The 14635-nt window shown below is 46.3% G+C and overlaps 1 protein-coding gene and 1 long non-coding RNA gene across 4 annotated transcripts in view; one reads left to right on the forward strand and one right to left on the reverse strand.

The window, feature by feature from the left end:
* The first annotated feature begins 1191 nt into the window (after positions 1-1191).
* LOC149353282 (uncharacterized) lies at positions 1192-3210 on the forward strand. The gene is made up of 3 exons (XR_016289576.1): positions 1192-1586; positions 1694-1818; positions 3065-3210. It is a non-coding gene; the product is annotated as an uncharacterized LOC149353282 (long non-coding RNA).
* A 1784-nt stretch (positions 3211-4994) lies between these two features.
* The window catches only part of LOC149353283 (serine/threonine-protein phosphatase 1 regulatory subunit 10-like), a 62339-nt gene continuing 52698 nt past the window's right edge, over positions 4995-14635 (reverse strand). For all 3 annotated transcript variants that reach the window (XM_089582454.1, XM_089582455.1, XM_089582456.1), the window contains 2 exons: positions 10442-10711; positions 4995-7041 (listed from right to left, as the gene is read on the reverse strand). In XM_089582454.1, coding sequence (XP_089438580.1) covers positions 6920-7041; positions 10442-10711 — 392 coding nt within the window. In that variant the 3' untranslated portion in view covers positions 4995-6919. The remainder of the gene's footprint in view (positions 7042-10441; positions 10712-14635) is intronic.

Below are 14635 nucleotides of genomic sequence, written 5' to 3' on the forward strand. Positions count from 1 at the left end.
CTGGAAGATTTGCCCCTCCTATGCTGCCCGGAAGGTGTTGATAGAAGTCACACCAAACGCCTAGCACATCTGATTTCTGAGAAGTTTCTCCGAATTCTCGTCAACTACTCGAAGAAATTGACAGACCAAAATGACAAGCCGTCTGGTTTCGTCCACAAGCCAACGCGAAAGCATTTCAGACTGTAACGGAGATCCCTCGGAACTGTGAGAACAGATGCACAGATATGACAGACCAAAATGACAAGCCGTCTGGTTTCGTCCACAAGCCAACGCGAAAGCATTTCAGACTGTAACGGAGATCCCTCGGAACTGTGAGAACAGATGCACAGATACATTTAAACCTTTTCAAACGGCAAGTGCTATTATTTTCTTCCTAAATTTCCAAGTACCGACAGAGACAGTGCCAGCCTTGAGAGTGAAAATAAATGAAAGGTAAAAACGTAGCACTATGAGACAAGGACACAGAAAGACAGACAACACACGCCGCTAGCGCCGTGTGTTGTCTGTCTTTCTGTGTCCTTGTCTCTTTGCGCTACGTTTTTCACCTTTCAATTATGAACCAACAAGCCCAAGCATATACTCTTCTGAAAATAAATGTTTCCTAACCCTGGTTTTGCACTGAAATATCTTGCCTCACTTTTATTCCTCTCAGTTGCAAATAATACAGCCCTACCCGCTAATACTATGCGCCATCACTGCATGCCAACCTCAGTGTTTTGAGATCCATCTACCAGTTCCATGCTTTGCGTGCCGATAGCAGTGGCTGCATAAGATATGGTTGTCAGGTTCTTGCTCAGTGCTCGGAGGAGCCGTTCGGCAACACGGGTATCAGAACCAGCGCGCGCCGAAGCTAAAGTGAGCTTTACCGAGGCTACCTCGAGGGTACATTTCAGCGGCTCCACTCGAGCTGAGAGGGTTGGCTCGCAGCGCCCCCGGAGAGCTGCGGCGATAGGTAGCAACTGCCCCTCATGCACAGGCCGTAAGAGAGAGCGAGAGAGCGCGCGCGTCAAGACCGGCCGTGGCTTTATAAACGGTGGCTGTAGCTGCGCCGCTGCCGAGTGGAGGCGCTGCCCCCGCCGCGCTCTCGCCAGCAGCGGAGTGTGGAGAGGAGGCTAGAGAATGGGGAGGGGGGTATAAAATGCGTTCGCTCGCTTGCCGGCTCCGTCGTATAGTTGAGTATCTGATCTCGCTTCGGCGAGCGCGGCTTCGGCCGCTTATCTGAATTTTTCAGCAGCGTCCGCTCCGGCGGACGCAGTTGTTGCTGCGACGCGCGTCTTTTCTTGCCTTTTTCTCTTTCCTCTGATCTCTTACCTCTCCTCTATCTGCACGTTGGCAGCGGTGGTGGCTTGGCTAGAGCCAGTAGCAGGCCCGTGCAATTTCCTTTTCATCCTTCTCTCAGTCACAACAACAACAACTCCGTCGTTATGCCGCCTGATAAACAGAATGGGAGGCTACGTCGGCTTGACGAAGCCAGGAAACAACAACGGGCTTCGGAGAACGTGAACAGCGCCTTGCTAAGCGACGCGCTCAAGACGCTGCTAGACGGGCGCACCGCGCCCCTATCGAAACCGAATCGTCTACAACCGGTGATGATCCGGAATGGAACGCTATGCATGCTTACGCAACCTACCAGGTTTAACCAAAGCTAAACCCCAGCAATTTTTTTTGCCCAACTACTCTGCATTTCAAACAGTTTATGCTGATCACGCGGGCGAGTGCCTTCAATTACGCTGTTCCTGAAGAGGCGCGCACGCTTCGTGGCCTGCCGGCTGTTCTGGCGCGGTTCGTGGCACTCTTGCTCTTTCTGACAGTGGCAAGGTGAGAAACGGTTAGTTTTTAGTTTTTGCCAAACTACACTGCATTTCAAGCGGCCTACCTGCACGCCAATATATCTGCTCGCGCACGCCGGTCGGAGCGCACATAGCGAAGTGCGAGCCCATGCCTTGTGCGCTTTGCCTAGCGGTTAGTTTTGCATGGTTGCGCGTTGAGTTTTACCGGGACGCGAATTTTTCATGGCCTCCAACAATGCGCAACTTCTTTCGAGTGATATTTGTTGACGGTCGGTAAACTATATACTTCTGCGTCGAAGAATCGGTGGACTTCGTGCGTAGGCGCGCCGCCGCTCAGGCGCCTTGCACGTGAACACCACATGTGGAATTCGTGCGAAGGCGCGCCGCTGCTGCAGACCCTGATGTCACAGGCTAGCACATGAATACCACATGTGCACTTCGTGCCAGGCGCGCCGGTGCTACTTCCGTTGTGTACTCGGTTTAGGAGGCCGTGACGTAACTGCCTAGCTCGTGAACAACGCATGTCGACTTATTCCTAGGCGATCCTTTGGTCATGTACTCAGTTAAAGATGGCATGACGTCACGCCCTATCACGTAAACGCCGCTTTTAGGCTCCTCGGCGAGCCCAAAGTCTTCATGTGACTAAAGTTTGGTTGACCTTGATGTCCCCGGCTTGACCTTGACCTGTCCAATTGCTTGACTATTGGTCTGACCATTGACCATCCACCGGTTCTCCAAATTATAAACTGAAGGTTTGACCTTGGCTGAGCCTTGAAGGTAATCGGCAACGCACGCCGATCTCAGCCCGAGACCTCCAGTAGTGAAGCTACCGCTTCGAAAGAGCAAACTCACAGGACAATTCTAAAAGCTCGAAAACCAGGAGCTGGCGTGCCGAAAATTGTATTCTGCGCCTATGAAGACGTGCAAGTTGCACCTGCGCATTTGTTCTCACTGCTCCAACACACCGTGAGCGACTAGTGGGGAGCCCGGGTTGTAGCCGTCATGGTGCCAAACATTTGTCTAACAAAACGCGCTGTTGGCCATGGAATGAGATTTACAGCTTTTGGGAGGCAGAGAATGACGTTGGGGAACGGAGGAGTGCTTGTAAATAGTTGGGAATTATCTTGTAGTATTGTATAGTGCTTCAATGCTCCTCATGCGAAGTTCATAAAGGCACGTTTTCTTTGTTTGTAATTTCGCCACTATCGCCTGTTCGCACAGTTTTTGTGTAAGGTTTACCAGAATGACACTTGCTCGTAATTTACATTTTTCAGCTCACGGTGTCCGGTGGTAGCGACAGCCACTGCTGTAAGTAACAATGGACGCACAAGAAGCGCGGAACGAGCAATGTGCCAAATGTCGAAGGCTACTGTATCGGTTTGGGGTTTATATGCAGCAAAATAAATGTTCGTTTCACGAAGCACCTGGTGTCTTTTCTGGATTGGCACTGTGTGACGAAAGCCGTGGCGCAGCTACGTTGATGGTCGGTCAAGTGCGCCCGGAATGTAATTTTTCATCTTTCTGGACCGAAAGTAATTAGATAAGAATAGGAGACCATACTGAACAGAAATAATGCGCCATGGGGGCGCGGCAGGTCGCAGCGCATGCTAGCATTTAAGCTGCGCGCCTGAAACCGAAAGTTTTTGCTCAGCCGCTTGGTGTGCTATAGTCAACTGGGCCGCCGGGCCCTATGGGAGTGTGCGCTGTTTATGAATCCCTTTCTGTACGGTTGAAGTACTTGCCAGAATAGATCACAATTACTCCGCTTCGTCTGCAGCATGCTTTTGCATGGATGGACGGATGTATGGACAACGCTGAACCCTTTAAATCGGCGGCGACTCATGCCAGCCGTGAATCGTAAAGTTTCACTCTTGCCTTTTCTTATTTAGCCACCTAGTCTGATAACATTCACTTCGTTATTTCTATCCGTTTAAAGTCTTTTCTTTCTTCCACTGCCCTTAAACCACAATGCTTTGAATAAATCAGCGCCGTTGCTTTTAACTGGGTGAAGCTCTTTGCAGGAAAGTATAAAGTGTTCAGCCGTTTGCTCCTCCTCACCACGCGCACCGCATAACGCATCTCATTGGTACTCCAGTCCTGGCCTCGAATCGAACGAAGCTTCCCCTAGAATTAACGCAAATATTTGCTTCGGCAATTAAACGTTAATGCATCACGAATTAGTGACACTGGTGGCGTCATCTGGTGCCTATCCGAGGAACAATGGTTTATCATTCAGGTTATCTGTCAATAACTTTTGTTCGCTATTGTTCCATCGACATCAAAACCAGTTTGAATTTTTTCCCTTTGAAGCTGCAAGGGAGGCACACAAAGCCCCATGTCACATTAGTACATGATGGAGCAGCCGATTGAAACTCCCAAGTGATTAAATTTCTCACCATGTCCTGTCATTTGCCATTTGCGTATAGTGCACTTCCCCAGCTCGGAATATTCTAAAGGTGACAAGCAATGACCTTAGGTTGTTTTCCAAGCCAATCAGAGGCTAGAGCTATGTGCAGTGAAAGATCACTGGATGCAACCTTAACCATTCCAAAGTCGTTTTCAAATATTACAGACCATTATGGTAAAGAATGTAATAAGTACCAGAGAGAATGAGAAAGTAGCATTATATCTGCATCTTCCTTTCCAGAGTCCACATTTCATGAACTGCACACCAACAAAATAAAGAACTGTTTAGTTGTCACTGCCCTTTGTACTGCATGATGTATGCATAAAGTATTCACAAAGCGTTGAATATCTTCACACTCGACACTATTTTAGCCCTATTCGTGCAGCACTCAACACCATACGCGTTGCTAGTACTAGAATACATGGTTACTGCAGCAAGCAACACACGGCTGTGGCCAACGAAGCAGTTCCCTTCTGAGGAAAATTTATCAACTGGATGCTAGACACATTTATGGCTAATGCCATCGAACCATTCATGCGTTTAGCTGCAGATCCAAGATACCTTGTACCATACATATCCAGTGCACTGCATTGCTTTTTACGAGCAGTTTCTGCACCCAATGATACCACGGTTTTGCTTCAGTCTCTCTTTTTCCATGCTACTCCCCTCTCCCGTAACTGCCAACAGACGTTCAGATGCCAGTCTTGCGGTGGTAGTCATGGCGGGGTCCGCACATTTTGCGTTTCTGCCTTCTTTTTAACTTCTTTTCACCAATAGAAAGCAGACATACACAAAGCTTATATGCACCTTCTCTTATTAGGACAGCTGCTTCCTACATAGTTTAATGCAAAACAAAGTTCCAGTTGCCAAATCGCTGCGGATGATGCATGTGACCAGCAACAGCATTTTCAAGATTACGCACACAAACAAATGGCAGGGAAGGACTATCGGAGAACTGCAGTCGCGGTGCTGCAGCAGTTTCAAGTGACACTGCCAGGGCAGGGTCCACACCTGACAGCAGAGTTGTGTGACTGGCATGATAAAGTGCACTGCACGAAGTTCCAGCACTTTCAAAACCTTGAATGAGACACACATGCCAGAAGAAGCTATACCAAAATAAACATCCTTTTTAATTATATAGCTGTACGAAATCCACTATAATAGCAGATAACAAAAACACAAATATATACACATGTATAAATATAAATATATGTATTTCTATATAACTATCCCTCTATGTACAGATGATGTTTGCATGTCAGATGACAACCATAATTATCAACACAGGCATACACAAGCAACAACTGCATCAGAAGCATGCAGAGCAAAACAAGTCAATTTCAGTCTCTCATAGTCACATGCACACCAATCACACAACATGATTTTCACATTTCATCAAGGAAGGCATGTCCTACATAACAATTCTTATCATGGAAGCTAGGTTAGTGTCTTTCATACTCACACAAAATTCACAGTCCTTCAATGATTGAAAGCACTAGGGCATGCAACAGAAATGCACATTATACTCCCGCTAAGATGAACAGAGCTAAGCCAGATCACTGGATATGATGAAAAATGCGAGAATGCTTGGCTGGCTTTCGCAGACACAATGTAAATAAAATCAACTCAAAGAAACCGTATTGCTCCTCAGCACCTGCACAGCACAGCACAGCACCCGCACTCTAAATACAAGAAAATGAACAAAACAAGCGCAGCTTAACAAAAAAATGCACAAAACAAACACAGCTTCTGAGCACAGCAGTGCAAGTAAAGCACCAGTTCCAATGGCAGCAGCTGCTATTGGATCGGAATGCTGTGCCTACCCGAGGCAAGCACAGCTGGTGACGTACGCTGTACTTTCTCTTTCTGCCAGATGAAAATGCAGGTAGGAGCAGTGCTTAAACGGTTGGAGTACAGAGTGGCCTGAATACTGAATATTCAGGTGATGTAGCACTGCAGCATGCACCTTCATTACTGCCCGAGGTGAATGTGACAGGTGATGCACACACAGAGCAGATATCTGACCCGGTCAGACCTTAGTGCCTCCTGTGCCAGCCAGAAAGGCACATAGCTCATGGAGCTAGTAAAAGGTACACTGAGGAAAGAGCAAGAGAGAGAGACATCAACAAAAGAAGGAAAACAACAGCAATGATGGTCATGCAATTGAAGTATGTGCTGCATGGCTAGCCAGTGGGGCACACTGATAGTGCTTGGAGCTGGAGAAAAAGAGAAAGATCCATGCTCACACTCTATTTGATGACACTGTTGATTAGGTGAACGTCTGACAAGATGGACAAGTTTTCATGGTCCCTTCAAGTTCATCTCAAAGGGAGTCTACTGTAACCAATAAATAGACAGACTCAATTCTTTCACTCATGGCAATGTTTGTGACCATTATGTACAATATAATGGAAATAATTATTTACACAGCAATTTGAACAATATGACAGTCTTTGGCCCATAAACTGCTCCATCATTGCAGCGGTGGACCGTTGACACCAGGATGTAAAAATGAGCAGCCTGCACATGACAGTCTTTGGCCCATAAACTGCTCCATCATTGCAGCGGTGTACCGTTGACACCAGGATGTAAAAATGAGCAGCCTGCACATGACAGTCTTTGGCCCATAAACTGCTCCATCATTGCAGCGGTGTACCGTTGACACCAGGATGTAAAAATGAGCAGCCTGCACATGACAGTCTTTGGCCCATAAACTGCTCCATCATTGCAGCGGTGGACCGTTGACACCAGGATGTAAAAATGAGCAGCCTGCACCAAACCGGCATTGTGAGGTCATGTAGTACTTGCAGGGGATGCGAGGTGGGTGGTTTCTCATTCGGGAGCCTGAAAAACAAGAAAAATTCATGGTTAATAACTTGATCTAGGACAGGGGCATTAGCCTTGGCTTTACATTGATGACAGCAGCCAATAATACAGCGGCAGTTGGAGGGTGTACAGTAAAACCTCGTTAATTCGAACTCGGTTTATTCGAAATCCTGCGTAATTCGAAGGTTTTCGAAGTAGCAGTCGCGTCGGAGCGCCTGGCGTAGCATCGCCGATCTGACGTATCCGACCACAACCGGCTCTCGCCCGCACGCTGAGAACGTCGGAACGTCGGAGTATGTACGCACCTCTAACTACCGCGCCAAGCAGTCGTGCATCGATGACTACTTCAAGTGACCATTTTTCAGGCAAAATAAAGGTGCAGTGTTGATGCAGCCATGTTTCGTACGTTTATTTCTCATTTTTCGTCGATTTTTGATAATTCGACAACCCGGTTAATTCGATGATTTTTCGCGGTCCGACGGACTTCGAATTAACGAGGTTCTACTGTATATAATTTTAAGCCCAACTACATCAAGAGTGCTATTTAAAACACTCCCTAACCAGGCAAGGTTATAGCTGAACAAATGTCACTACTATAATAATGTACCTTGAAGGAACAGCATGAGATACTCATACAATGTGTTGCATCAGCTTCTGCTGCTCAGGCTAGGCCATGGAGTAAGAAAGCCAGGAATGCCAACCCTGGCTTGCTGCAATGCATTTGGCAGGTACGGGTGATTTTGTTACCCGAACGCCCAGTGTGCGCCCGGTGCTCAGCACTGTGCTGTGCTCTCTCCTTCTGCTCCCCTTTGCTTGCCAACGCAGCTTTGTACACGCCCTTTTGCTATCATTCTTTCATAAATAACCCCATAAACATAAATGACTACAACTCCTTCCATTTTCTCTTACCACCAGCGATCAAATACCTCATCGCAATGACACTTTCTTTGCTTGCAACTGCCGCGGTGGCTCAGTGGTTATGGCGCACGGCTGCTGACCCATAAAACGCAGGTTCGATCCTGGCCACAGCGGTCGAATTTCGATGGAGGTGAAATTCTAGAGGCCCATATAATATGCGATGTCAGTGCACATTAAAGAATCCCAAGTGGTCGAAATTGCAGGAGCCCTTCACTACGGTGTCGCTCATAGCCTGTGTTGTTTTGGAACGTTAAAACCTCATAAGCCATGAAATCTTCTTACTGCCTAAACCAAATACAAATTACAGCAAACAAGCAGTTCAATCCTCTGCAACCACTCATTGGACTTTATTACCAGTTACAATTTAACAATTACTAAACATTTATATGTGCTCTTCGTCAGTTTTTACATCCACCCTAACCATCATTTGCATGGTATATCTGTCCAGTATTATTATATATATCGTTAACAGTATCTATATGCTGTTCATTGTGCAATTATATGTGTTTGATGGCTCTCTGCCAAATTAAAGTGCACGCATTCTTTGTTCCCAAGCTATACTAAGCACAAAGTACTGATTTTAATTATTGCACAATTTTTTTGCAACGGCTAACTATATTTTTTTACTTTTATAGGACGTCCCCACCACAGTCCCCGACTTTGGGACCTTCTTCTGTATACATGAATTATGCAACCTGTACTTCGCTAACATGCAATAAACTCTGCTCTGATGCGCAACCTGCTGATGCTGCCAAGAAGCAAAATGCTGTGGTGACCAGCGGCCAGTAGAGCGCCACGAAGGAGACGAGAAATGTGATGCATGCCATGGTGCAGGCGTGTGCTTGCATAATAAAGGAGAGAAAGCGTCCCGCACCATGGATCCCAGAACCGCCAGAGTGGTGGCAGCGTTCTACCAGTGCCAAAGCTAAATCCGAGTGCCACCTATCAGATGCTCCACTAAGATTTCTCCGATGTAGCAAAACTGATCCCCTCTAACAAACAGAGTAGGCATACTTATCTTACTCTGTGGGCTAGGCAAACTACACTACACAGCTGACATACACCGCTACACAAATGCACAGCTGATAAAAATGGCCAGCTCGCATACATTTGCCTATTTTTAAAAGAGAGAATGTGCACCATCAACAGAAATGCTGAACAAAACAATTTCCCCAAAATTTCCATTTTATTTATGTTTTTTTTTTTTACATGAGTAGCTGTACAGGACACCTCAAGGCTTATTGTTACCTGCTGCTGGCCGAGGCCATAGTGCACCTCCACTTACTGTAAGCAGAGCATCTGGTTTGGTTTGTTTGCTTTATGGGATCTAATGCTTTATGGGATCTAACCTTAATAAATTATATTTATTATCAATACCTCAAATGCCCCAGGAATGGGGTATTACATGAGGGATGGGCTGAATGTGTCACTAATGGAAGATTGGATGGCAGCCTTGAAGTGCAGTGGATCGGAGTGGTGCACGGAGTCGAATGGCAGGCCGTTCCAGTCTCGAGCAGTTTGCACGAAGAATGAGCGAAGATGAGCTGTAGTCTGTGCTGGGGGAGGGTAGACTGTTTTGGGATGGTTGGTACGGCTTGATCTATTTGATCTATTGATCTGATGCAAAAGAAAGGTTTAAGATTTATTCATGGCCTATCGCCTTATGAACACGTGTCTGAGTTTTTTGTTAAAGATGGTATATTGAAGCTTGAAGCCTTGCATTACCAGCGGCTTTCCGAAGCTATCTATCTAGAGGTGAAAGCAAATAGCGAACTTTTCTTTTCTACTTACACTAAGAATTTACCTTATTACACGTTCAGACACCACTCCTTTGTTAAACCTTTCATTAGAACGAATTATGGTATGCAACTGCTCAACTGGAAAATTCCTAACTGTTTGAATCTTTTCCCGCCTTTAATCGAAATCATTAACTGTTGTTCTTCCCTGATTTCTTTCAGGAAAAAGGGGAAAATTTATTTTCTGTGTAAGTTGTAAGCATACCTACAGTATTTGGTCAGTGATGCTGCTTGCGAATAGCATATCATAATTCAATGTTGTCCTGTGATTTTATTATTTTCTACTGCATGAGTTTATGCCCACTGATCGGTTCTGTACTGTCAATTTATTTTGTGCTTAGTTTACACAATTGTATAATTTGACTACTTAGTGGAGGCTTCAATCCTGTTCTTTTTAATTTCCTCTGTAATCGACAGATTGCCTTTGTTCATGTGCAAGTTTGCTTTATTTTCATTCCTATGTGTGTGCTGTTTGTGCTGCAAGTTTTGTAGGGACATTGGCCCAGTCAGGCGTTCATTGCTATCGCCTTTTGCCTCTGCCCCTTGGCACTACTTCTGTACTGTCTTAAGCACAATAAACAAACAAAACAAAACAAACAATGTCCCAAAGCAAATCAGGTTATAAGCACAGCATCTGTCAGATGAAGTGCATGACAGCTACACCGCCACAAAGGCTGATTCACATGTCAATGGGTAGCACTTACTCCTCCCATGGGGTGGTCCTCCACGTGGCATGTCCATCATGTGCTGGCCACCTCCACCAGCTCCCATGGGTGGGCCTGGCATTCCCATAGGCGGACCCATGCCTGGGTGGTGCCCTCGGCCATAGTAGTCCGCTCCATCCGGGGGAATGCCAGGGTGCATCATTCCCCAGTCTCCTGCACCGGACCCTGCACCGTGGGGGTGCATGGGACCACCACCCCCCATTGGGAAGCCTCCACCCATGGGCATCGGAGGGCCCATCATGCCGATGCCTAGAAAGAGAAACACATACGCGGCAATGTTACCTCCACACAAAGCGCTTTTGTGCATCCCTTTTCAAAAGAACCCTGCACGACATGGCAGTGGTCATGGCAAAAAATTAAATGAAAGTGAAAAAGCTAGACACTACACTATGGATGAACTCAAGTTCAATGCTCCTGCTTTGCATAATAACGATAATCAGCCACGGCAACATGGAACATGGTGAAATCAAGAGAGGCCAAGAGATGAGCACTACTTCAATACCCAAGATGTTGCACTTAAACGATACAAGACAGAAGCTGGAACTAGTGCATTCAGTAGACTCTAATAATTCGGACTTGCACAATGTTTCAGACTTCTGCTACCTTTCAGATATTCACAGCCATTATTTCAGACATGGTGTAGTTGAAAAATTTGATTTTTCAGACTTAATAGATGCCAGCAAGGCTCTGTGCAAACTGAAAATTCAATAAATCAAACATAGGTGTGAGTGAGCATTGCTGCCACAACCAGGTGACTCTTTACTAACTTGGAAGGTGTCATTTAGATTCAAACAGATTCATCAGAAGGTTTGCCTAGGCTAGGCTTGGCAGTTTTTGCACTCGACTGTTGCCACTTGAGTTAATGGTACGCCTAAGAGTGTGCGAGCATGGGCATGATGGCACAGATGACGGGACTGTGTTAAAGACTGAGGCAGCGCCTGCTACTGTTCAGACGATGCTACCAATGCTGCTGCCAAGGTAAGGGTGGGATGGGGAAGGTAATGAAGAGTGGGGGAGGGGGTAGTTGAGAAAGTCTCCCTCCTCTTGGCCTCTGCGACCATCACTGCCTAGGGAAAAGGACAAGGAAAGAGAGTCGCTACAGTATTGTTTCACTCTGGAGCTCCTCTCAATGCATTAAAACTGTCCGATCAAAATTTGGATGTGTATGTGAGGAAAAACCATATGTGGATATAAAGCTTAAACGGCAATGACTCAGAATTTCGTATTAAACTAAGGATCTGGCGCATAGTTGTGTATTTATTACAGTACTAAAATTCTTCGCCTATCTGTCCTTGCCTCGCACGGCATACATTGGTTGCAAGAGGCGCGCCATGAAGCGTGCCAGCACAGAATTGGCTCACGGCACTGTTCATGGCGTGACACGCAACGACTTCTCAAATTTTGGTACCAGTGACGTGAGTTGTAGAGCGACTACAAATACAAGCGGACATGACGAAAAGCATGACTCTGGCTCTAATAAGTGGATAATAGGAGATGGTGAAATTCACTACCTTTCAAGCCAATTTTCCCTAGAAATGTGACTTTTTTTGTTTCACGCATTTTTTGGGAATGTTTGATTATTTGGACAATTTCCGAAAAATCAGTCAGTGACTGTATGTATGCCCTGTGCATTGGTTGTAGGGGTGCCACCGTAAGCCTCCTAGCGGCGACTGCTGCAAACAGGGTTGGGGCACTTTTGTCAGTTTCCGTATCGCCGTGCATGTGATTACCGCTTCTGCGGGTGAGTGCTCACTATTTCTGGGCCGAAAGCATCCAAAAAAAGGAACAGTGGACATGTGTCCAACGTCTCAGCTATGTGAGCCGTAACATTCGGTGTAGGCATAATATGCTTGCCACATACAAGTATTTTAAACCCCACCCAGGATGTGAAGCTGATCACGAACGCATCGCACGCATTTTTTATTTGAAGTTAGCATCCACGTCCACGCACTGCATCACAGGTTACATTTGTTTTTTGACGCTTACCTCACATGCCCGACAAAGACAAAAGCACACGTGAAAAGCGCTTTGACGGCAGGCTTATACAAAGTAACACGCTGAATGCAAATCTACAATGATTTTCACTGCCCAGACTGAATTAAAAAGTTAGTGGCGTGTTGTTGGACTAGAGAGGAGCATCCATTGTTGCTGTCAGCATGACAGATGTTTGAAGCAGAGTTGGCCACATCTGACTGCTTCCGTATGCATTGTGCTCTCTCATATCGCACATTCAAGGTTTGTGGCCAAACATAGTGCAAAATGTGCACTTCAACACGGCTGTGGTGTTATAAGCCCCAACTATCAAATGCTAACTGAAATCAGTTCGGCAAACTGTTGTGAAAGGGACCGTCTCGGTCTGCTCACGGTAGCGCTCAAAGAGTGTCCTATACTGACCTAGCTTTTGTGCAATGTCTCAACATGTGTAGTTAAGGATCACAAGCTGAACTTGGTTCCAACACTGAAGAAGCGCTACACTGCATCAAGTTATTGTCAAGGTCTTAAACCTGCATGCTCAATGGATTTGTTTTGTTCACTGTAATCCAAGCTAGCCGGTGAAAATTAGCCCAGGTTTGCTTCAAAATCAGCTTTAAGTGGGCTTTTTTTTTTATTGGCAGGTACCAGAGTTTACTCTTAATGCTGCATTTATCCCTTGCAAAGCAGAGAGAGAAAAAAAAGAAAGAGGCCAGAGCAAATGCACACCAGCCGTTGTGCACTGTGTCGATTTGACATATGAAAAGACCCTCTTCCAAGAAGTTAGTGGAATTCTGTGACGAGCCTTGGTATTTATTTATTCATTGACAGCTTTTGTCAAACGATTTTGGAGTAAACTGTCCAGCTACGCCAAGCTACTCCACATGTTCAGCAATGGCAGTCACTGCACTGCACCTGTTCATGCGGGCGCTCAGGAAGCTTACAGAAACGTATACCCGGCACTTTTTGTAGCTGTCTGAACACTCCACTGCATACCAATTGTTATTTTTTTTTTACACAGCTCAGATCTGTGTGGCAAAGGCTCTTATTGATCACGATTAGCATTTACCACACGGACTCAACTGAACGTAACTGTGACGACAGCGGGCGTTGGCTGGCCCAGTAGTGTTTCGCATTGCAAACAACAGGCGCAGCAACTGTGACATTGCTCGGGATGTATACAATGATTTCATGACTACTAAAACATACTGAAACTCTGACATTCTTGACATGCATGAAAGCACTGGATGAGACTTGGTTACATTAGATTAGCAGTGCCACGCCAGCTAAAAATTTTGCCTTTCTATAATCTAATCTGCTTTACTCTGTGTAATTCGTTATCATGATGATGACAAAAAGGCAAGTTCTTCTACAACACATTAACGCCCTTAAAGGGACCATGAAAAGAATTAAAAGCCGCTTGTAAATGTTAGAAGTGATGCTCAGAAGCATTGACACCAAGTATGAGTCTTCGGAACTGAGCCGGCAATTTATTATGAATTTTTAAAAATCGTGTTTTTTAAAATTCGCGGGCCGCTTGGTGTCTTCGTAGGGAGCAATTCTGAAACCAAAATCGGGATAACAGACGTCACTAGTCCCATGACGTCGGCAGGCCGCCACACGCTGTCATTCGCTAGAGCCGCGGCAGCTTCGACGTCACGGGCACACTTCCGGTAGCGGTGAAAATCGTCTGCTCGAGCTGCCGCGCGACCCCCTCGGGCAAGCGCGAGCGAGGGCATTGCCTTCGCGCATATGGTTTTAATTTACCTCTGCCGCCTCTTTCTGTCGCGAGTTCGGGAGCCACTCGCAGTGCCTTTTTCGACCGCCCGAGATGAATACGCCTTGCTGTGTCGTCGGCTGCAAACCCAGTGACTGGCGAGGTGTTGAACTCAGGCATGTAATTCCTAGAGACGTGCGTGAGCGAGCAGCCTGGATGGAGCGCATCGGACTGCCAGCGTCGCACGCCCGCCGAAGACTCCGCGTTTGCGGTCGACACTTCGCACCTGACGCTTACTACTATCACCCAGCGCTCGTTCGACAGTCAGGCATGAATGTCAAGCACCTGAAGCTTCGACCGAAGTCGCTGCCGACACTGTTTCTTCCCGCCGGGAAAGTGAGTTTCCAGCTTACAGCGATCGGTATGAACGTTTACACGATATGATCTGTGATGGAAGACAATTTTATCTACGAGAACTTAAAAAA

The sequence above is a fragment of the Amblyomma mixtum genome, chromosome 3 (assembly GCF_055824585.1).
Source record: "Amblyomma mixtum isolate Tamu chromosome 3, ASM5582458v1, whole genome shotgun sequence".
Lineage (NCBI taxonomy): Eukaryota > Metazoa > Arthropoda > Arachnida > Ixodida > Ixodidae > Amblyomma > Amblyomma mixtum.